Source organism: Ochotona curzoniae, unplaced genomic scaffold, assembly GCF_017591425.1.
Source record: "Ochotona curzoniae isolate NIBS_2020 unplaced genomic scaffold, NIBS_Ocur_1.0 contig_430, whole genome shotgun sequence".
NCBI classification, from domain to species: domain Eukaryota; kingdom Metazoa; phylum Chordata; class Mammalia; order Lagomorpha; family Ochotonidae; genus Ochotona; species Ochotona curzoniae.
The window spans coordinates 25,274,801-25,296,747 of NW_024466219.1; the positions used below are offsets into that span (position 1 = coordinate 25,274,801).

Consider the following 21,947-nt stretch of genomic DNA (forward strand, 5'->3'; position numbering starts at 1 on the left):
ACAAACTACACACCCCTTGTCTGTTGTGGTTCAAGAAAATCAAATACTGTGGGCAAGCACCATTGTTATTTTACTTTTCTCGCACCATGTAAGAAGGGGCCCATACACCCCTGCTGACAGTAACACATCGTCTCAAATAGCATTTCAATGGAGGCCAAGCCACATAAGCCGATGCTGACACAATTAGACTCTACTGCCAACAACATGTCAAGTTTGACACCATCCCCATCTCAGAGAACCCCTTTTTAAATTACTCCAGTGGTATGTTACATTTAATAGGTGGGATGGCCAGAGACACAATCAGAAACCAGTGCTGATGTGCTGTTTCTTTCTCAGTCATTTTGTGTTTAATTGCTGTGACTTGAATGTCAGCTATGTTTGGGATGTGGTAGTGTAATACAATCTATATCAAGTGTGCCAAGACAAATTCAGAAAACCCCATAATGCAATTGTCTTGATTTCTTGTTGGCTGTTCTGTGTGCATGCAAATAGTAGGTAGTTTATTGCCCTCGAATCATTTGGTGGGTTGCTTGTCTTGCCACCCTCTAGGGGATGCCTAATAAACCCCAAACTAATTCCCCCAAATCTGGTCATGTCAAGAATCAGAGGTCTCTGCACTCATTTAGGATGTCAGAAGTCCACACCAGTCACGCCTGAGCTTCAGGAAAAGTGCATTTCTGGAAAGCAAAAAGGGGAGTTCATTCCATTCACTAAGGGGCTTGGACATAAGAGCCAGTGGATTGCACTGGGGATAAGAGCACTAGACTCAAGTGTTTGGAGGCCTCAGAGTTCCTGGGAAATGCTGGACTAATAGCATATACCTCTATACACTGTGGACTCAGGTATTCAAAGTGGAGTCATTCTGTTATGGCACATCAGCAAAAACAATGGGTCTTGCATTTGAGTTTTTGAAGATTGGTCACAAAGTCAAGCTGATATCTGGTTCAGGAGGAGATGATTCTTGTGTCTTCTTTATGGCCAGTTGATGTCCATGCACATGTATTTCTGCCTGGGTTGATATGCGTGCCTTCCACTCAGGGGATGTTTTTGCATGGAAGGCAGAATGCTGTAATGAAAAACTACTGACTTTTGATCAGAAGGTCAATTACACCTTAAACTTAGTTCAAAGTTATTTCACTTTTCTTTGCTCGTAATATCTGTGAAATGGGTAACCATTTGGAGAGTGAACCAGTGAGTGGAAGAGCTCTCTTTCTTTCTCTCTCCATCTATCAAATAAATAAATCTAAAAATAGAAGCACCTTCTTTGTTAAGCTGAAGTGGAAAACTGTTGTAAAATGGGGAGTGAGCCATGAAGTAGAATTCTAAGTCTGTAGTGACAGCAGACCTTTCTTTAAGAATGCTTCCATGAATGGATTTTATTAATCCCTAATTAGTTTATGACACTGAATGATAGTCTGTTCAAGTTTATTGTGGTGAAACTATTGTACTCCAGGGCAGGAGTTCTCAAACATGAGTCTAAAAATGACAAACCTGATATTCACCCAGTTGGTCAAGGATTGGGTGAAAGGCATATTAACAAAGTACAGGCGGTAGGTGGACATTTATCTAATGCGTTCGGATTTAGAACATAAAGATAGAATTTTTGGAGACTCCATCTCTGGACAGCATCAAAAAGAACAATGATTTTATGTCATGACCAGAAGAATGGAAACCATCTAGCTCCAACTGCCACCAAATCCAGAAGCTCTACTGTGTCTGTGGGGAGCGCATATCGTGAGTGTAGGAATTCTCCCGTGGAGTGGGAGCTCACAATCTCAAAGACTGAGCTTTTAATTTTTTTTTCTAAATTACTGGGGGATTTTTATACATTGGGCTTAAACATGGTTCTCTGGCTCTGCAGAACGCATGTCCGTCTTAGAAGCATTTTAAATCCCTTAAGAGATTGGGTGTCCCTAAGGTTTTGTTTTAGAAATCTAAGTATTATCAGTTCCTTCCTGTGAGGGGGCTTTCAACTATGACTACGCATTAGAACCATCTGAGGCACTTAGAATCACCCCTGTCCAATTAATTAGACTCTCAGGGACTCTGAGCCAGTCAGTAGTTTTCATGTTCCTAAGTTCCCCAGTTGATTAAAATGGGAGCTCAAAGCAGACAACAGTGCAAATTCGGGAGGAATCCTGTCTTTCTCTTTTGAAAGCTTTGCGTTGCTGTCATTTCCCTCTTTTCTGTCTTGCTGGCTACTTGTTTGGTTGGCTGTTCTTTTTTCCCCCTCCCTGTTTATACTACTTGACCAAAGGATTAGATGTTCTTTTGTCTTTATGTCTTTTTCTGTCTCCTCTGTCTTTTATTTCAGTGTGTCATAGTCTTTAGGATGTACAAGAATGACCTAAGATTTTTGCTAAAATGCAGCACTGCATTCCCACTCCTTGAAAAACACGGCTACATGGTACCTTTACATCCACTCGGACCAACAAGAACCTGTGTTACTCTGGAAACCTCTTGCAACTTTCCCCCTGGAATGGAGATTATTATTTGGCTTAGGCCAAAGAGAGACAGAGAGGGAGAGAGAGAGAGAGAGAGCCAGCTGGAGTACAACCAAAACTCCAGCCATCAGGAATACCTTTCACACTCAGACCTACATTTCACTTTAAATTACACCTTTATTTCTCATCTTAGAAATTCCCCATGGACACTTAAATCAGTGCTAGGTTCTCTTTGGGTATTGTGGTCAGTGCTAATCCCCGGAAAGCTGCCATTGGACACCAAACCTCTCTTTCTTTTAGTACCCTTGGGCTCTATTATTCTGCTTGCTACTGTTAACTGTGGACAATACTATGGATCTAGAACTTCACTTTGCAAACCATTGCTTGAATGACTTCAGAAAACATCCCTCCAGATCCTTGACCTAAGCATTTTTTTCCAGTATGTCCCATTTCCAACCCCCAGTTTTGAGGTGCCTGCAGTCTACTATGGAATGAGCAATAAATGAGTGATTGGATCGTTATTCCTCCCACCCCCACCTTCCCCAGGGTGAACTCTGCAATACTGGGAGTGCTTCTTGTAGGTCCCAAAGCTATACACTATCTGTCAGAGCTCATCAATATGAGTAATGTTATACAGCCTTTCTTCCAATTTGTTTATTCATTGATTGAAAAAAAAAGAAGAAATCCCAAGAGGAGTATCATAGCATGGATTGGAATTGCTTCCTGTAGAGATATTTGGTAAAACTAGACTTATCAACCTTTTGGATGGTCAAGGCTAATAGTAAAATGGTGACATACTGAGCGATGGCGCTGGGAGTCTGTGGGAGCGTTGAGCACAGCTCATAAACTGTTCAATTTTAAATCCGTTCACAAACTGCCCCAGGACACTCAGCTGCCTCTCTTCATTTTCTTCTCTTCTAATTGATTCTGTCAGGCAGTAAGAGCTCTCACTCCCTGGAGGCATTCGCAGAAGGCCCAGTGACCACTTGGCAGCCAGGGAGGGACCTGAGTGGAAATTTGTGCTAGACCCAGGACTCCTACTTTCCATCTGCTTGCATAAGTCAGTGTGAGTGGGGTGGGAAGCCATTTACCTCATTATATAGATGAAGAAACAGAATCATATAGACTGGATAATGTCCCTATTGCTGTGCAACAAATAAATAAATAAATAAATAAATAAATAAATAAATAAATAAATAAATAAACCAAAAATAAAACTGGTTGATTTGGGACTTGAATTTGAACTTTAGAGGCCTTTTGCTGCATGAAGATCCTTTTCTTCAGAAATTCTGAATATATGCTTTGTTTGTTTCATGAATATATGTTGCCTTCTCTCTCCGTCTGCTTTGTATGTGCAAGCCCTCCGACACTGGGCTAACCCTGCTGCCAGCCCCCAGTCGATGCCTGTAGCTCTAAGCCACAAGCCTATAAGCTGTACAGGGTTGTACAAAAGGGAGGGAAAGGCAAGCTCCTCGTGAGTTGCTCACAGCATGCACTTGCTGGGACATTGCTATCTTAGGATGGGATAGCTGTCACCATGGCCTGGCCTGAAAATGGAAAGCGTTGTGTGCCTGACCCCAGCTCTCTCACAAGTGGAAGGTGACATTGTGCCTGAGTGGGTCACGGAAGGCTGAGTAAGGCTGGGGACATAGGAGAAGAGAAGGGGGAAGAGTTTCCTAGGGATCACAGGGGGTGGGGCAGCACAGGAGCTAAGTTTCCTAGTGGCCGCGGATGCTTCCTTACAAAGGTGAAACGTACAGGTAACATTATTAAGAATTTCAAGATGGTGACCACAGAGCACAGAACTAAAGTACATAGGCTTTCTTTTTTTTTTAATTTTTTTTAAAGATTTATTTTTATTATTTTTTTTTTGGAAAGGCGGATATACAGAGAAGAAGATCTTCCATCAGATGATTCACTCCCCAAGTGAGCGCAACGGCTGATGCTATGCCGATCCGAAGCCAGGAACCTCTTCCGGGTCTCCCATGTGGGTGCAGGGTCCCAAAGCATTGGGCCGTCCTCGACTGCTTTCCCAGGCCACAGGCAGGGAGCTGGAAGGGAAGCAGGGCTGCCAGGATTAGAACCGGCGCCCATATGGGATCCCGGGCGTGCAAGGCGAGGACCTTAACCACTTGCGCCACTTGCGCCACTGCGCTGGGCCCTAAAGTACATAGGCTTTCTAAGCAGAGGGAACCTATAAGCTTGTGAGAGCTGCACGCTTGGGAAGCAGGCCCTGGGCTGCAGAAAACCAAAGCACTGTGACTCTTCAGCTCAAAGTGCTTACCTAGATATCTGCTCACCTAGGAACAGGGTCTAAAGCCATCAGTTAGTACCATTCAACATATAGTGTTTATGCACAGTGTTGTAGGTAAGTTTGACGTTTAGGCTTTCTGTATTGTGTTTCTTTGGAAATGAGTGGCTAGTTGAATTTCCTCATTTTTTCCCCTCTCTTCATTCTGCGAAATTTTATTCAGCAGGGATATGTGGCCAGGGTCAAGGTGAGGGGGGCACCGCTTGTTGGATGACGTACTGGAATCTTCAATGTGCAAGATTTTCCTTGAGTGAACGGCACATGGGAAGGCATGGGAAGAGGGACCAGAATGAGTCCGCTGTTGTGAGATCCAAAAGGATGAAGGAAAATCCATTTGATTGAGCTGAAAAAGTGGGTCAGAAATTGAGCGGAAGAAGTGGGCCAGGATGTGAGAGTGGGTAAACTGGCAAAGGTCACAAGTACCTGACCACCTGGCTGTGGATGAGGAACCAGGATTGGAATAACAGCCGACTTTAGAGAGAACTCCCATTCCAAAGGGGGAAATGAGTTCTTGGAGGGAGCAGAGGAAAAAGCTCCAGCCCTCCAAGACTAAGTGGGTGGATCAGGGCTGCACAAGCCATTAAACACCTACCCTGCTGCTCTGGCACCCTGAGCCAAGGGAGGGAGCCTGCTGCGTCCTGGCTGGCCGTGGACCGGCCTCTTTCAGTCCTGCTGCACCATGTGTCCAAAAGCATTTATGAAGCAACAGCAAGGTCACAGACTTGACCAAAAGCTATTTTCAGTGCTCCCCTCCCCCCCCAAATAAAGAGACATTTGGCAAGTTGCTCAAGTGCTTTAGCCAGGCAGGGGGCTTGTGACCCGTAACAAATGACAGCAGGGGACAGCTGAGACCAACCCTTGGAAGTAATAGTTCTTTGGTCAACATTTTTTTTTTTTTTTTTTTAAATCATGCTCTGTGTGCTGCAGCAGGAATATGTGCAAGGCTGTTGGCTCCCCCTGGTTTGGCCTCTCCATGGTGGCTCCAAACCAAAGCAGAATGGTTACCGAGGGTGGGGGCTGCTCAGCAGTCTTTACACCTTGTGCATTAAATGCTTCTGTTTATAAAGCAGGAACCACAAATGCAGATTTATCTTATCAGGTAGTTGAAATATAAACAGTCTAAATGGTTATGAGAGCCACAAGGGAGGGAGGCTCTTTGCCAATGTATAGGGAGCGGAGAACAACTGTACTTAACTATCAAGTTCCTCCTGTAAATATTTGCAAATGCCCCTTCAGAGCTCAAAAGCCCAAGGCTGGATCATTGGATGATTTGCTTAGAGGAAGAAGAAACAAAATTGACCTCCTGGTCTGAAGCAGTCATAAAACAGGAAGAGTGTATATGGGCAAAAAACCAAAAAAAAAAAAAGAAAAGAAAAAAAATGTTCAAAGTTTAATAAGCACGAAAGAGAATAAAAATAAATCTCAAGAGGACTTATTTACAAACTTGATGGAAGGATAAGATTGAGCGAGTGGGTGGGTGTGAAAGATGGCTGTTTGTGGAACAGACCGGTGGGTTCTCCCTGTAAGAGAGGGGGGAAACAAGAAGAAGATGTTTACTATCGCTAGCAGCAGGAACTACATTCATGAGCTTTGGTATTCCAGGATGCACTTTCAAAGGATGTTTGGAGTTTCTTCAGTCTAATGCACATGCTATGGAGGCTGTACAAAGAGGGATGGAGCCACCCAACCTGGCCAATAGGGTGCGTAACACCAGAGCCTCTGTCCCCAGCCCTGCCCAGCCCCCTCTGCCAGGGCTGCCTGGCCATTTTCAGCTAAGCTGGTTCAGATAGGACCAACCTTTCCAGTTACCGGGTTGGGCATATTTCAGAAAAAAGATCTGGCTCTTCTTAGCTGCCCCCTTTTCAAATTGCTGTGCTGTGGGGCTCTGAAGTGTTTAGATGTTGCCATGTTTGCCAACCTCCAAACTGCCCACTAACTATCGGACAATGGTGATAAGACACAGTGGGTCATTATCTTGCCTGCCTGAAGACTTGCTTTTCTCTGAAACCCAGCTGCATTGGATTCTTTCTGTAAGTTTGTAAATCAGCATCTCGCAGAGTACTGTTTTTCTACCAGCTTGCTCCATGAAAGTCACAAGTGTCTGAGGAAAGGCACAGGGGAAAACTTCTGGGAGGGAAAACATGCAGAGCTGTTACTATAAGGATTTGCTAGTGTCTTTCTCTATTTTTTGTAAGTGTAATCATCAGAGCCAGGATTTCCCAGGAAATCACAGAAGGTGTTTATCTCTATTTGAAGATCTGCAAGGTGGTTTGCTTATTTAATGCACAGTGGATGCTGCCAATAACCCAGCCGCACCAGTCTTTAGAGATTCCCATTGGTGACCAGCTACAGAAACAGTGGGTATCAGGTGAACTCCGTGAAGGCAGAAACCTATCCTGGATATATGGGAAAGAAGAAGACCTGGCGATGATAGTTTCTGGCTTTAAGACTCTTCACATTTCACAGTAAAAAGCAAAAACAAACAGAACGCGGGAGCAATGACACTATTTGTAAAGCAGCATAAAATATTGTGAGCAGTTGTATTATTATGAAACTTCACGTCCAAAGAAAAGGTAGACCGAAGTGAAATCACCAGAGAACACCATTGGAACACCCCTGGAAAACAGAAGACACTGGTTTTGCTTTGGGGAAGTGTTCAATGAATGCATGATGTCTAGGAAGCATGGGATGAACAAAAACCTTCTTTGGTCTTGGTTGGTTGCATATTCAAAGGCAATGGCAGACTACTAAAAAATAAAGGCAAAACTCTAAGCAACCCTCAGCTTGGAACTATTGTGTAGTTTTCTCTATCTTTCCATGACTCAGAATGTTTCTTCCTCACCTAAGATTACCTCCCATCAGTGGACATTATCCTGAATAAGGAAGCTTAAGGCTGAAGCGTGTGTAGCCAATTTGAGGGGATGGTTTGTTTACTCAGATTTCCTCACTATGTTTATTCAGATTTTCTCACTTTAACTTCAGGGTATATTTGGCCGTATGTGTATGAAAAACAAATATATTGAAGCCAAAAAAAAAAAAGAGAGAGAGAGAGAGAGATGTAATACATGAGCCTGGATAAAAGTACAGTATTTGATTGCCAAATTTTCAAGGAAAAAAAATACCTGGGCAAACTGCCTGCCATTAGGGGCTATTTTCTTGGCACATTTGATTAAATTGTATGCAAGCCTGACAGCTCTCCTCAGGCATCCACTGTCATTAACTTGTTCCAATTCATAACCATCGAGGATTTTCCACCACTCTGTCAACCTTCAAAGAACAGGGTTAACTGCATGCCCTCCAGGAGAGTTGCAAGTGGTTTGTTAATCTCTATTAATCTTCTGCTCCTGTAACCAAAAGCGTCTGTTTATTTTTTTCCTGATTAAATTGTTAATGCCATTAAATCAGCTGCTTGAAGGGATATTATTGTTTAAATATTTCCCTTGTTGTTTCTTGGAACTAGCTCATGCTGTGCATTGTTGTTGTTGCTGTTGTTTTAGTACAGTGGATTTGATCACTTTCAATGACTGCCCTGACTTTTCACAGATGCCATCCCACCCACCTTCTACAGACCCTACTTCAGAATTGTCCGATTTGATGTGTCAGCGATGGAGAAGAATGCCTCCAACCTGGTGAAAGCAGAATTCAGAGTCTTCCGTTTGCAGAACCCAAAAGCCAGAGTGTCCGAACAACGCATAGAGCTGTATCAGGTAATTTCTGATTACTGTCTGTTCTAATGGGTAACCTGTTTTCTTAAGATAAAAAGACTTTCTGCTATACATAGTTCTTAGCTGACATAAACAATTCTATAATTCATATTTATATAGATTCCCTTATTTGCTATTCCTGTTATCCTCACAGCTCATTCCTAATTAGTGAGAGCTTTAAAGATGAAATGTGAAGTTCGGAGTTTCTTCAGGGGCATGAATGGCTGAAATACCGACCCCTTGGCAGAGTTCAGACTATAAAACAATTCCCTAATCTGGAAAGGAGATACTGTAAGCCCAGATCCGCCTGGAGCAGTGAAGACAGCTGATGTGCAATGTCTGTCCCTTTTCTCCTGTTTTCTCTGCTTTTCCTTCCTCTTCTCTTTCACTCTTTGTGTTTTGCACTCTTTTTTATTCTTTCTCACTTTGCTACTTCCTGTCTCTGTAGTAACCCCATCCTCTTTCCTTCTCCTCTTGGACTCTGCCCAGTCTTTTCCATCTGTCAACTCCTCCCACATCACCTGTGCACCCTCCCTCCGTTGTTTTAGCAGCTCTGACATCACCTCTTTGTCATCTTTCTGGTGGAGTTGCTGGCAGCTGTGTCAAAAATATTATGATGAAGTTAAATGTCAAGTTACGGAGATTTCAGAGTTGTTCCTACAAGTGTGATATTTGAATAGGGTAGGCAGAGTGGTAGAATTAGCATCATGTCAAGATGACAGAAATATAAGAGTCTCAGGCCTCGCTCTAGACTTACCAAATCAGCGTCCATGATTTCAGAAAATCCCTGGGCAATTCTTAGGTATATTATGGCGCTTTTCTGGGTTCAGTTATGTGGCATAACCAATTAATTCATCATCTGCAATGCCAGCATCCCATATGCGCACCTGTTCATGTCCTGGGTACTCTATTTTCAATCTAATTCCCTAAAATGCACCTTGAAAGTAGCTGAAGATGGCCCAAGTGCCTGGGCCCTGCTGCATTTTTTGGGAGGCGTGAATGAAGTTCCTACCTTGGCCAGCCCTGTTCTTTATAGCCATTTGGGGAGTAAACTAGCAGATAAGAAGCTTTTTCTCTCTGTTTCTATCTCTCTGCCCGTCTTTCTCCCTCTCTCTGAAACTCTGCTTTTCAAAAAGGTAAATAAATGTGTAAGAAGAATTTCCTAAAGTAACAGTTCTCAACTGATACAACCAAACATGTTTCATGAATTTATTTATTAATTATAGTCTGAGAGCCAAACTGCCAGAATGATTTACTAGAAAATCCATATAGTATACTGATGTCTTAAAACAAAACAAAGCAAAGCAAAGCAAAAAAATAAAACAAAAAACCCCACTATTCTAAAAGCCCTAATCCTAGTGAAGGCAGTACACATGTAAAGAGACAGCTTCCCTACATCCTAGTGTTATATGCAGTGAGTGCCGCAGTAGAGGGCTGTTGGGAAGATCTCACAAGGGAGCTAAGCTTTGAGTAGAGCATCAATAGTGTTTGTTAGAAAAGGATGAGGGAAGGTCATTGCTCACACAAAGAGTGGCCTATGCAGAGGCCGGCTCGATGCACTTGTTGAAGCTAACTGATGATTGAAGCTCAGTGTCTGCAGTTGAAGAGTCTGCACAGAAGGCTGCTCTGCACTTGGAGTGCGTGGGAGACTCAAAGGGACTTCAACAGACCCTAGAAGCCAAGAAGGAAAGTAGAGTGAGCAAATACGACCATGTTTTTAAAACATGGGCTTGCTTGAGGAAAAGAAAGGAGCTGACCTCTGACTAAAGAAAGCCCTAGTTCTGGAATATAATTAATATAAAATTTGATAAGAGCTTTTCTTTTATGTATTTTAAATTGAATAAATTGTCATGTAGATGAATGCTGCATGCAATATGAGGAATTCGTTTATAGCTTCTGCTTTATCATTTTAAAGTTTTTGTTTGTTTGTTTTTAGTTATGAAGGATTTTAAACAAGGATTTTAAACAAGGATTTTAAATGTCTTTTGAACTAATATGTGGGGAGGGGATAAGGAAAATCCTGGGGCCTATGGAACTGTATCATAAAATGATAATACTAAAAAGAAATAAAAAAAAAAGAACTAAGATGTAATAATGTACATACTGGACTCGGCACAATGGCTCAGTGGCTAAAATCCTCACCTTGCATGTAATAGGATCCCATATGGGCTCTGGTTCGTATCCTGGCTGTTCCACTTCCCACCCAGCTCCCTGCTTGTGGCCTGGGAAAGCAGCAGAGGATGGTCCAAAGCCTTGGGATCCTGTACCATGTGGGAGACCTGGAAGGAGCTCCATGCTCGTAGTTCTGCTCTAGCCATTGTGGGTATGTGGAGAGTCAATCAGCAGATGGAAGATCTTTCTATCTCTCCTTCTTTCTGTAAACCTGTCTTTCCAATAAAATAAATGAATCTCACTTAATACATAAAAATATAGATATTTGTGAGTGCAGTGTGGTATTTCAGGATGTCTATGTAGCATATATTGATCAAGTCACTGTAATTAACATCGGCATCTCCTAATAATATTTTTATTTATTTATTTATTTTGATTGGAAAGGCAGATTTACAGAAGAGAGAGAAAGAGAGAAAGATCTTCCTTTTGCTGGTTCACTCACCAAAATGGCTGTACAACAGCCAGAGCTGAGTTGATCCGAAGCCAGGAGCCAGTACTTCATCCAGGACTTCCACAGGGGTGCAGGGTCCCGAGGCTTTGAGCCATCTTCTACTGTTTTCCCAGGACACGAGCAGGGAGCTAGATGGGAAGTGGAGCAACTGGGACATGAGCTGGCACCCATTTAGAAATCTGGCAGTTGCAAGGCAAGGATTTAGCCGCTAGGCCATCACACCGGATCCCTTAGTCATTTCTTAAAACACTGGTTTGCACTTACTTGTTTTCAATATTTATTTATTTGTATTTGAAGGATAGATTTTACAGTGAAAGAAAAGGTAGAATTATCTTTCATCTAGTTCACTCCCCAAATGTTCTCATAGAGCTGAGCCAATCTAAAGCACGGAGCCAGGAGCTTCTTCTGAGTCTCCCTTGTAGGGAGTTCCAAGGACATGAGCCATTCTGTACAGCTTTCCTCCTGTCCAAAGCAGGGTGTTGGATCAAAAGTGGAGCAACTGAGACTTGAACTGACACCTGTATGAGATACTGGCTTGTTGCACTACTGCACCAGCCGGTTACTCTTACTTATTAGAGTGAGTCCTTAGAAACCTCTACTTGAAGACCTTTAAATCTTCGAGCACTTTTAGAATTTGAGAACAATGCGAAGGCCTCATGTGTCTGATGGGCAACCATTGCTTCCTACCTAACAGAGAGTCTGAAAAAAGTGTATGTTTGTGTGTTGGCTGCTCTGTATTCATGCACATACCCACTCCAGGCGCCATGCTGAGAACTTCAGAACTACAGAACTGTACTATGAAGTTTGTACAATTCTTTCTACTACTATATTCTTCATTCATATCATAGAGAATAATCCTGAGTCAGAAAAGTCAAGTAACTGGACTAGTCTCAGTTAGAGAACGGCAGGCCAGGGATCTGAATCCCTCTCTGCCTCATTCCCTCAGTATCAGCAAGAATATAATAAAAAAAATTTAAGTAGGTCAGAGGGTGGAGTGATATTTAGAGAGAAATTGAAGGCTGGTTTCTATGAAAAGGGGGCAAGTTAAGGGTGACCAGATTAATTGGGAGAGTATTTGAACAAACTTGATTACATCTCTATTTCTCTTTTCCCTCAAATTAATCATTTCTGTCTGTGCTGATGACAGCATCCTGGATCATTCTCTTTGACACTGAATCAGTTGTATGACTTCAGTAAATCCAAGGCAGGGGTCGCTTAGGTCTTGTTGCCTGAAATGTGAACTGCAAAGTTGCTGTTATTCTTTGGTTCATTGGCCTTAATCTCTAAGGCGTGACCTCTGACAGTTGGCTTGTTGACTTGTTTTCCTTTAGAAAAGGATGTGTTATATGAACCTAATAATGTAGAGGACATTAGGGAGACCCTGGTGGATGTGCTCCTATTCAGAGGGCTCCTCAGTACTGTCTTCTCCATGATATAAGCAACAGGATCTGCAGGGTAACAGCTAGGCCAAGTCAAAGCCAGGAGCCAGAAGCAAGGAACTTCATCTGTCACTCCCATGTGGGTGCAGGGACCCAAGCACTTGGCCCATCTTCCACTACCTTTCTCAAGCCATTAGAAAGTAGCTGAACCCAAAAGTGGAGTAGCTGGTGTTTCAGCCATTGCCCAAATGGGATGCTGCTTCACGTGGCCTTGTCTGGGTCACTCCCTTGTGTTAAGAGGACAGCAAGGCTGGGCTGGAGGGCCTGTGCTTTGTTCACATGCTTGGACTCCACCAGGATAACAGCTAGTGTGGGTGCAGCTGAATTCCACTCTGTCTCTGGTGGGGAAACAGCCATGTAAGCTCTAGCTGACTGGCGCAGTTTTTCTAGTAACAGTGCTATACCAAGGTATCCTTAGAACAAGACGTAATTACAAGGAGCCAAGCCATCTGCCTGAATCAAGACCTTCCTTTGAGGTCAACACTGTTGCAGGGATATCTGAATAGTTGGGAAGCAATAGGAACAGATGTGGATAATTGTTGCGTGTAGTAGAACCAGCTGTATTGTGTTTCAGTGTGTGCACTACCATCCCGGAACATGGTGGCTACATATGTATATCCTATTCACGCTTTAGGAGGCGGTATTGGCATGGTGAGATGTTCAAAGAACTGGGCACTGAGGCTTCAATTTTCTTCACACTTGTGGATTCACTTTATGTTTATTGTGAGCATGAAATAAAGTGGTCTGTGGAACTGCCAAGCAGAGAACAGGAAGTCAGCATTCGTCTCCATCCACTGTTAAATCGGTTTGATTTTGATTTTGATTGCTGTGAGTCCTCTAGGAGGAAGTGCCCTCTGTAGAGTCGCCTGTGGAAGTCAGTTGCCATATCATTTTTAAGATTAACTTATTATTCACAGATCACTGAATCAAGCCATGTAAAAAAGGACTCCCTGAGGGACTGTGTTCAGACATTGTATATCCTAGGTGAAAACTCATCAAAATGTTGCCTCCTCAACGTTTGGCTATAAATGTTGGGACAAAAGATGGCTTGGTGTAATATATTCCTTGGTAGAATAAAATACCCTGGTAAAAGACCAATATGCTAACATGAGATAGCATCAGTGGATTTACAGGGAACTGTAGACTCTTTGATTCTGGACCTAGGAAACCCTGGCGCTGCTTCTTAGGAGAGTGAGGGCATTCAGGTTCAGGTGAAACCACTGCCTTCTGGTTAAGAGAACTGTCCCCTCTACAGAACTCTCCGCCGCAACTCTGGCAGATGACGGTAGGATGAAATATGACGTATTTCACTTATTCCTGTGTTTAACACTTGTATTTTAATGCCTTCTTGAATGTACATTACAATAGCAACCAGTTTATCAAATACGATGAGATTTCATTTCTAGTGGAGACGCAAAGGCACGTAATACTGTCTATATTGAAAATCATTGGCCCTGACGCGGTGGCGCAGTGGTTAAGGTCCTCTCCTTGCACGCCCAGGGATCCCATATGGGCGCCGGTTCTAATCCTGGCAGCCCTGCTTCCCATCCAGCTCCCTGCCTGTGGCCCGGGAAAGCAGTCAAGGACGGCCCAAAGCTTTGGGACCCTGCACCCGTGTGGGAGACCCGGAAGAGGTTCCTGGCTTCGGCTCGGCATAGCATCAGCCGTTGCGCTCACTTGGGGAGTGAATCATCGGATGGAAGATCTTCCTCTCTGTCTCTCCTCTCTGTATATCCGCCTTTCCAATAAAAATAAATAAATAAATTGCAAATCATTTATGTCCATTTATCGATGGTGTCATGATGCCTAGTAAATATTAAAGAAAAGTGAATTCATGTTTATGAAACAAACACAGATTTTAGTAGGGACACGTGAATCATTAACTCCTTTTCATGAACACTCCATGCAATTGCATAAAATCACCACAAAAGATTATAAAATTACATTCCTGTTGTTGTATAGTGAAAATTCAATGTAGATAGCTTAGGCATGGCTTTTAAGGAGACTAAGGCTGTAAAATTGAAAGGTGAGGTTTCAGTCACTGCAGATAGCACAATGAAGCTCACAAAAATTTGCCCCTTTTTCACACACATGCATGTGCACACACACACATAGAAATACACAAAGTTCAGCTTTCATTTCTTGTATTACTTTAGGGAGTGGAAAAAAAAGAGGTCAGCCAAAAAAACTGTCTGTAAATTAGACTTGCAAAAAGTGCTACTGCAGAGAAAAAAATTATACTGTGCTTCTGTTGTACCGAATTTCACTGCATCCAATCCCCTTAACGCTGATCTTAGCTCTGGCGCCACACTGGAGGCATACACAGCATGCTAACCTATTTACAAAAACAGCCATGAGATAGAATAAACACTTTGTTTGCACGAGGCTATTAATATCCCAGGTTTTTTTCCTCCCCAAACTGATCAAATGACATGCTGGCCTCCTAAGGAAACTGGATTATTATCATTTATGTTAGGTTTTAACCCTACTTAGAATCTGCTGAACTTCTGAGCAGACAGGACCCCAACCAAAGCGGCGTGAGTAGCAGTTTTTCCCCATTATGTTGAACAAATGTTACTGAACCTGCAGTAGGAACTATCCATCCATCCGATTTTTTTTTTTTAAAGTGAGTTGGTGGGGCCCTGGCGCGGTGGCGCAAGTGGTTAAGGGTCCTCGCCTTGCACGCCCGGGATCCCATATGGGCGCCGGTTCTAATCCCGGCAGCCCTGCTTCCCTTCCAGCTCCCTGCCTGTGGCCTGGGAAAGCAGTAGAGGACGGCCCAATGCTTTGGGAACCTGCACCCATGTGGGAGACCCCGAGGAGGCTCCTGGCTTCGGCTCGGCCTAGTATCGGCCCGTTGCGCTCACTTGGGGAGTGAATCATCGGATGGAAGATCTTCCTCTCTGTCTCTCCTCTCTGTATATCCGCCTTTCCAATGAAAAAATAATAAAAATAAATCTTTAAAAAAAAAAAGTGAGTTGGTGGCAATATTGATAAAATTATGGCTGGGAGCTGCGGTGGTAAGTACTTTGTATCTTTGGATGCATTTAATTTTTTATAAGAACCTTAAGAGGTGGCACTCTTATTATCGTTATTTTACGAATAAGGAAAGTGGGCAGAAGGGAGTTAAGCTGCTCTTGGGTCATGCAGCTATGAACAGACAGGGCCAGGATTTGAACACAGACTGTCTGGCCTTCAGGACTAGGCTCTTGACCATCTTGCCATATTAACAGGAAGATTATTGGCTGTGGAAGTGAGTCAGTTGTGGATTGGAGGCATGGCTATGCTCCTTGGGGAGTCTGAGGAATTCAGGTCACTCAGACTATTTCTACATCAGTAAAACATGGATCAGTGCACCTACTTGGCAGAAATGTTTGTAGGGCATGAAAATAACGCATGGAAACTCCTGCTGCCGTATCTATCTATGCGGCAGTCACCCTGAGGGTATGTGGTAGGAGGAGGAGGTATGGTTCTATCACAGTTTCAAAAGCATCATAAATTTATGTTCTGCCCAAAAATCTGTTCAAATGAAAGCTCATTCTAGCCCTTATTGCTTCAGGAGCTGCACTCTTGGTTGTCGCCTCAGGAATTTGCTTCAGGAATATTTGTTCCTTCAGGAATATTTTCCACTGGGCCTGGCACCATAGCCTAGTGGCTAAAGTCCTTACCTTGCATGAGTCAGGATCCCATGTGGGCACCGGTTCATGCCACAGTTGCTTTGCTTTCCATCCAGTTCCCTGCCTGTGGCCTGGGAAAACAGTTGAGGACGGTCCAAAGCCTTGGGACTCTGAACCCATGTGGGAGACCTGAAGAAGCTCCTGGCTCCTAGCGTCAGATAGGTTCAATTCCGGCATTTGCAGCCACTTGGGAGAATCTGAATCAAAGAGCGGGAGATCTCTCTGTAAATCTGCCTTTCCAATCAAAATAAATAAATCTTTAAAGAAAAGTAACAAAGGAATATTTTCCCCTGGTTCTGCTTGGGGTAATATCTTTGATTACTGGTGAGATACTCATGGTGAGAAGGAAGAAGAGGAACGTGGTGCCAGTCGGCCCTTCCCATCCTTTTTTTTGACTTTATTGTCTTCAGCCTCACCACAAAGTAGAACTAACCAGTCTTGTGTAATGAAATAATATGAGAACACATGTGTGAAATCTGGCCTATTCACTGTAGAGGGCGTGGATTATCAGTGGGCTGTTCTTTATCATCTACAGCATGGTTCTTATTTGCTTACAGTAGGTTTGTGATTATAAAAGCATTCCATGATGGCATTGGCCATCCCTGGATGGACAAGGTCTGACCCATTTGTGGTTATCAGTGGAACACAGCAGGCCTGTGCAGAGTAACCATCTTTTTGTTGCTCTATTTCCTTTATCAAGGGCACCAAAGGTGTTCAATGGGAGCTATGATGCACCTTGCTTTTCTTTCTGAAGAAGACTGCTAAGATGCTCCCCAGTAGAAGCATTCCCTGTTCTATCTCTCCCTCCCCCTGCTCCATCACCACACAAATGGGCTTGGTATTTTGCTTCCTGAATTGATTTCAGTAACACTTCACTTTTAAAATATATATATTTATTTATTTATATTGAAAGATAGATATACAGAGAGAAGGAGACAGAAAGATCTTCTGCCCACTAATTCACTCCCCAAGTGGCCGCAATGGCCAACGCTGAGCTGTTACAAAACTAAGAGCCAGGAGCTTCTTCCGGGTCTCCCATGTGGGTGAAGGGTCCCAAGGCTTTGGCCCATCCTCAATTGCTTTCCCGGGCCACAAGCAGGGAGCTGGATGGAACTGGTCTGCTAGGATTAGAACAGGTGCCCATGTGGGATCCTGGTGCATGCAAGGCGAGGACTTTAGCCATTAGGTTACTGTGCCAGGCTCAACACATCACTCTTTTACCATTGTAAATATTCAGGATGCAAACTCCTATATAACCTCCAGTAGGATAGAAACTTTTCCTAGATAGGATGTATTTTTATTTCTTGATGCCAGCAATTCCTATTATATTTTGGGGGAACTCACATCTTAAGTTGTATTCATAGTCTGTATTTTCTACTCAAGAATTAATCAATGGGGACAAATCTTTGAAAGACTGTGTTGCTTTAAAAAAAACCATCCAAGTTCTAGTGGCAAATTCAAGTCATTAAGTTGATATCACCAAAGTTTTTACAGACTATGTTTAGAACTCAACCACTACCCATGTATTTATTAACTTCCACCCCTTCCCAAGCCACTCTTGTCTGACACATGGGTTACTGAATTGCATTCCTAGTTATTCTCCCTGTTTTTACTCTGTACCTCTTAGAACCCATTATGACACAGTGATCGTGATCTGTTATAAGATATTGGGGGGATCAAAATCTCCCCATCTCTGTAGTCATTATCATGTGCAATAGAATACTGGGATTTCCCCCTTCTCCTCAGCTATCACATTTTACTCAATGACCAAGTTCTTTGCATTCTTTCTCCTCCTTCTCCATTGTGCTCTGCAGCCTCTCCAACCACTTTCTACTCTGCTTCCAAGAGATCAACCATTGCATAATTCCAAAATCAAGAGAAAATTTTAAGTATTCTTTTCACAAAGAAACTGTACATGCTGCAGGCCACTGATAAAGTTAATTGCCATAAATTGATCATGACTTACTGTATAATCAACACATTACTTTGTACTTCATAACTGTATAATTATTGCATGCCAATTAAAAGTAAGCATTTTAAATCTGTGCACAAACCGTTTCCTTCCCTCATTCTGAAAGGATTCAGTCCTGCCAGTGCATATGAAACTTTCTCTGCCCTGTTACTCCCTTACTGATCCCCCCTAGCCTTCACATCCCCTTTCTTCCGTGCCTCCTCCATGCTGGCTCTCTTGTGCAGGTACTGCTCCCGACAGCCTGGGGCCATGCTCCTCCCAGATATCCTCACACCTCACTCCCTTCCCTTAGGTTTTTGCTCAAGTGTCAACTAATCTGGGAGACCTCCCCTGGTCACCATGACTAATCTTCACAATTCTAGTACACATCTTATCCTGGCTCTCTACCGTAGCTCTCTCCTTAGGTTCTGCACCGTCTGCCTCACTTGGTTTTCTACTTCAGCTCCATGTTTTATGATCTTGGTCCCACCTGTGAATACAAAATCCAGGAGAGCTGCCTGCATAGTATGGGACTGATGAGTGTCACTAAACGTATTTAAAAGAAAAACTTTGGCTTGGCACGATAGCCTAACAGCTGAGGTCCTTGCCTTGCACATCCCAAGATTCCATATGCACACCGGTTTCAATCCTAGCAGCCCCACTTCCCATCCAGCTCCCTGCTTGTGGCCTGGAAAAACAGTTGAGGATGTCCCAAAGCCTTGGGACCCTGCACCCACATGGGAGACCTCAAAGAAACTTTGGGCTCCTGACTTTGGATTGGCTGAGCTCCCGCCAGTGTGGCCACTTGGGAAGTGAATCAGCAGATGAAAGATCTTCCTCTCTGTATATTTGACTTTTCAATAAAAATAAACAAATCTAAGAAATAAAAAGAAAAACTTCAAAATAAGGTTAGGGCGTGTTAGCAAAAACATATAATGTCGTGAGGGGATTCATGTATATACATTTGCATATTATGCCCCATTTATTCTAAGTAGGTCTCTCTAAATATTTATGGAGTAAAATCATGTAGTTCTACTTATTATTTTTTGATAATTTTTTATTTTTAAAATTATTATTATTTTTACAATTTTGTATAGGCTGGAATTTCCCCCCCAAAACTCCCACCCCTGTCAGATTCTTCCCATATTGGGAGAATGTCCAATAGTTTCATTGGGAATCCATCTTTCGTCTGGGTGCAAGGACGTATGTTCCATTATACCCCCACGTCTGTATATGACAGACCTTAGTACTCCATCACTATACATTATCATATGTGAGAAGCCATGAAACAGGTCAACAATTGGCATGAGTTAGAACAACCACAACAACAAGTCTACTTATTCTATAATATTTATTTAGTTCTAATTTTGAGAATTTATAATATGGGGATCTACAGTTATATAGATTTATTACAGTTATGTAATAAAACTGTAGAAAAGATGCACATCATTTAGTTAGATGCATTACTTTTTAGTCATACTCCCTAAATGAAACGATTCTGAATGTAAGTTGTGGCTTAAACTGTAGCCTAGCCCTCACTCCATTTTTGTTACAGGTACCAGAGTGGAAAAATGATATTGGAAATGTGTCCTCCAAGTATGTGTGTATAATATCAAGTCAGCGTGGATTTGCAAAGGAGATTAAATCAGAAAAATAAAGATAACAGCTGCAAAGATCTTGGATTCTTGCTGCACACTAGGGCAGAGAGCCAGTGGATACTTGTCAAAAGCCATTGTATAGGCTGTGTGACAAAGCCTCAGGGACTGAGGCAGCTCAGCCGTGAAGTAGACATTATAGTCTTAGTTTTCCTTCTCATTTAACCATTAAACTGGTTACTTCACACTCTCTTTCCTTGCTTATATGGATGAAACCCAAATCCAGTTGGGTCTTTTCTCTGCCATTTGATTTTTATATCATGTCTTAAAAGCGCTACTGAGCTGAAGTGTTTGAGATTTCCCATTCACAGAATGGCCTCCTTTACCCATAGACCTGTAAAAATGAATTAACTTGATGCGCCATTAGCACAAAAGCCCACTTATAGAGAATGAAACAACAACAACAACAAAGAAGTGAGGATTATAAGGTATTTTCTGTGTGTGTGTGTGCAGAGTTGAAGCGTATCTGGTGACATTTCTGAAAGTGTCATTAGAGATCTGTGTTTGTCCTACTTTATCCTAATGCATATGGACGTGTGTGATGGAGATGTGTATCAATGTGCACTACTATGCACTATCAAGAGGAAGAATAATGCTGTAACAATCATTTCGCTATCCAAGCCTCATTGGAGGCTGTTTTTCATGTCCTAGTCTCTTACGAAACCAATGGGTGTGCTACAGGAGTCAATCACACAGGTTCCTGCAAAGCTCTAGCCAAGTATACATTACTTAGGACCTCTTAGAAAGATTCAATTACAAAGGAGCCATGGCAATTATAGGATATGGTAGTGGCAGACATAAGATAAGTACTGGGTCTGTTGAGCCACTTCTGAAAGGTAATCATGCGGTGTGTTGGTTTGTCAGGCACTTCCAAAGTGACCCAATATGATTAAGATGGCCATAGTTAAAAATAGGGAGAACGGTGTTTAATGTCTTCATAGAAGACAAGTCCTTCTATCCAGTTTAGATTCCTTCTGATGTCCCACTTTCTTTTACTTGCAAGATTTTTTGATTTCTTTTTCTTCCTTATTTTCAATCCCATTAGATGAGTATGTGATCAAGATGAAAAAGCACGGTATAAAATTGTTTACACTATCTAATGATTTTGTTTGTCTTTCTTGATATGTATAAATCTGTGATGGGTGTGTGGATATGTATAAAGCTCCAAGAGGGTTTTAATCTCTCACTATAAAATGTTGGTTGTTCAGGGCTTATTTATAACACGATCAAGTGCGTCTCTCTAGAAATTCAGCAAGAAATTACCTGATAGGATTGTGCAAGGTACTGTGATGACTGTGGGGTAATAAAAGAGAACATACTTTACTCCGAAGGTCTTGCTAAACTGAACACTTGGAACTTACTAAACGTAGTATAGCTTATCAGTAACTACTGTTGTAAGCTGAATCGCACCCTTCCATAAGACAGTCTTAGTCCTCAGTACATTAGGATGTGATCACATGTAGAAGTAGGATCATTTCAAGTAGTCAAAGTGAGGTCATTTTTGAAGGAGGATGAGTTCCTAATAACTAGGACTGGTGTCTCTGTGGGAAGATGACCAAGGTGAAGACAGAGACACACATGTAGGACTTGGGAGGACAAAGGAGGACATTGAAGAATGCCATATCTTGCCACCAACCACTGGAAGCTCGAAGAGAAAGAAAAAACATTTTCTATGGAGCTTCAGAGAAAGCACATCCAAGCCAACACCTTGATTTCTGTTTTACGCCTCCAGATCTGCACAAGAATACCTTTCCGTTGTTTTAAACCACCCAGTTTGCGATCTTTTGCCATTTAAGTGCTAGAAAAGCAACACACCTGTCAAGCAAACTGCACATCCAGGTATACAGAGTTTAGGAAGGAAGGAAAGGATACTGCAGAGAAAGGAGGACGTGTTTTGTCCCTACGTCCCCGCCCTGTTATGTAGACTGCATTCTCTCACTGCTCAGTATCCTTGCCAGGTTCTTGGGATACATATGGTTATCTTTTCATTATCCCCTTATTCCTGGAAACCTTTCCTGGCCTCACTGGGAAAGTGGATGCTGAGTCTGTCATCTCATCTTCCTCTATGAACACAATTTTAAAAACACATTTTTTAGAAGATTTATTTATTTTTATTGCAAAGTCAGATATACAGAGAGGGGGA

The 21,947-nt window shown here is 42.5% G+C and overlaps 1 protein-coding gene across 2 annotated transcripts in view; it reads left to right on the forward strand.

Moving 5' to 3' along the window:
• TGFB2 (transforming growth factor beta 2) overlaps positions 1 to 21,947 on the forward strand; it is an 81,599-nt gene that overhangs the window by 44,395 nt on the left and 15,257 nt on the right. For both annotated transcript variants that reach the window (XM_040985314.1, XM_040985315.1), the window contains one exon: positions 8,299 to 8,462. In XM_040985314.1, the coding sequence (XP_040841248.1) occupies positions 8,299 to 8,462 (164 nt within the window). The remainder of the gene's footprint in view (positions 1 to 8,298; positions 8,463 to 21,947) is intronic.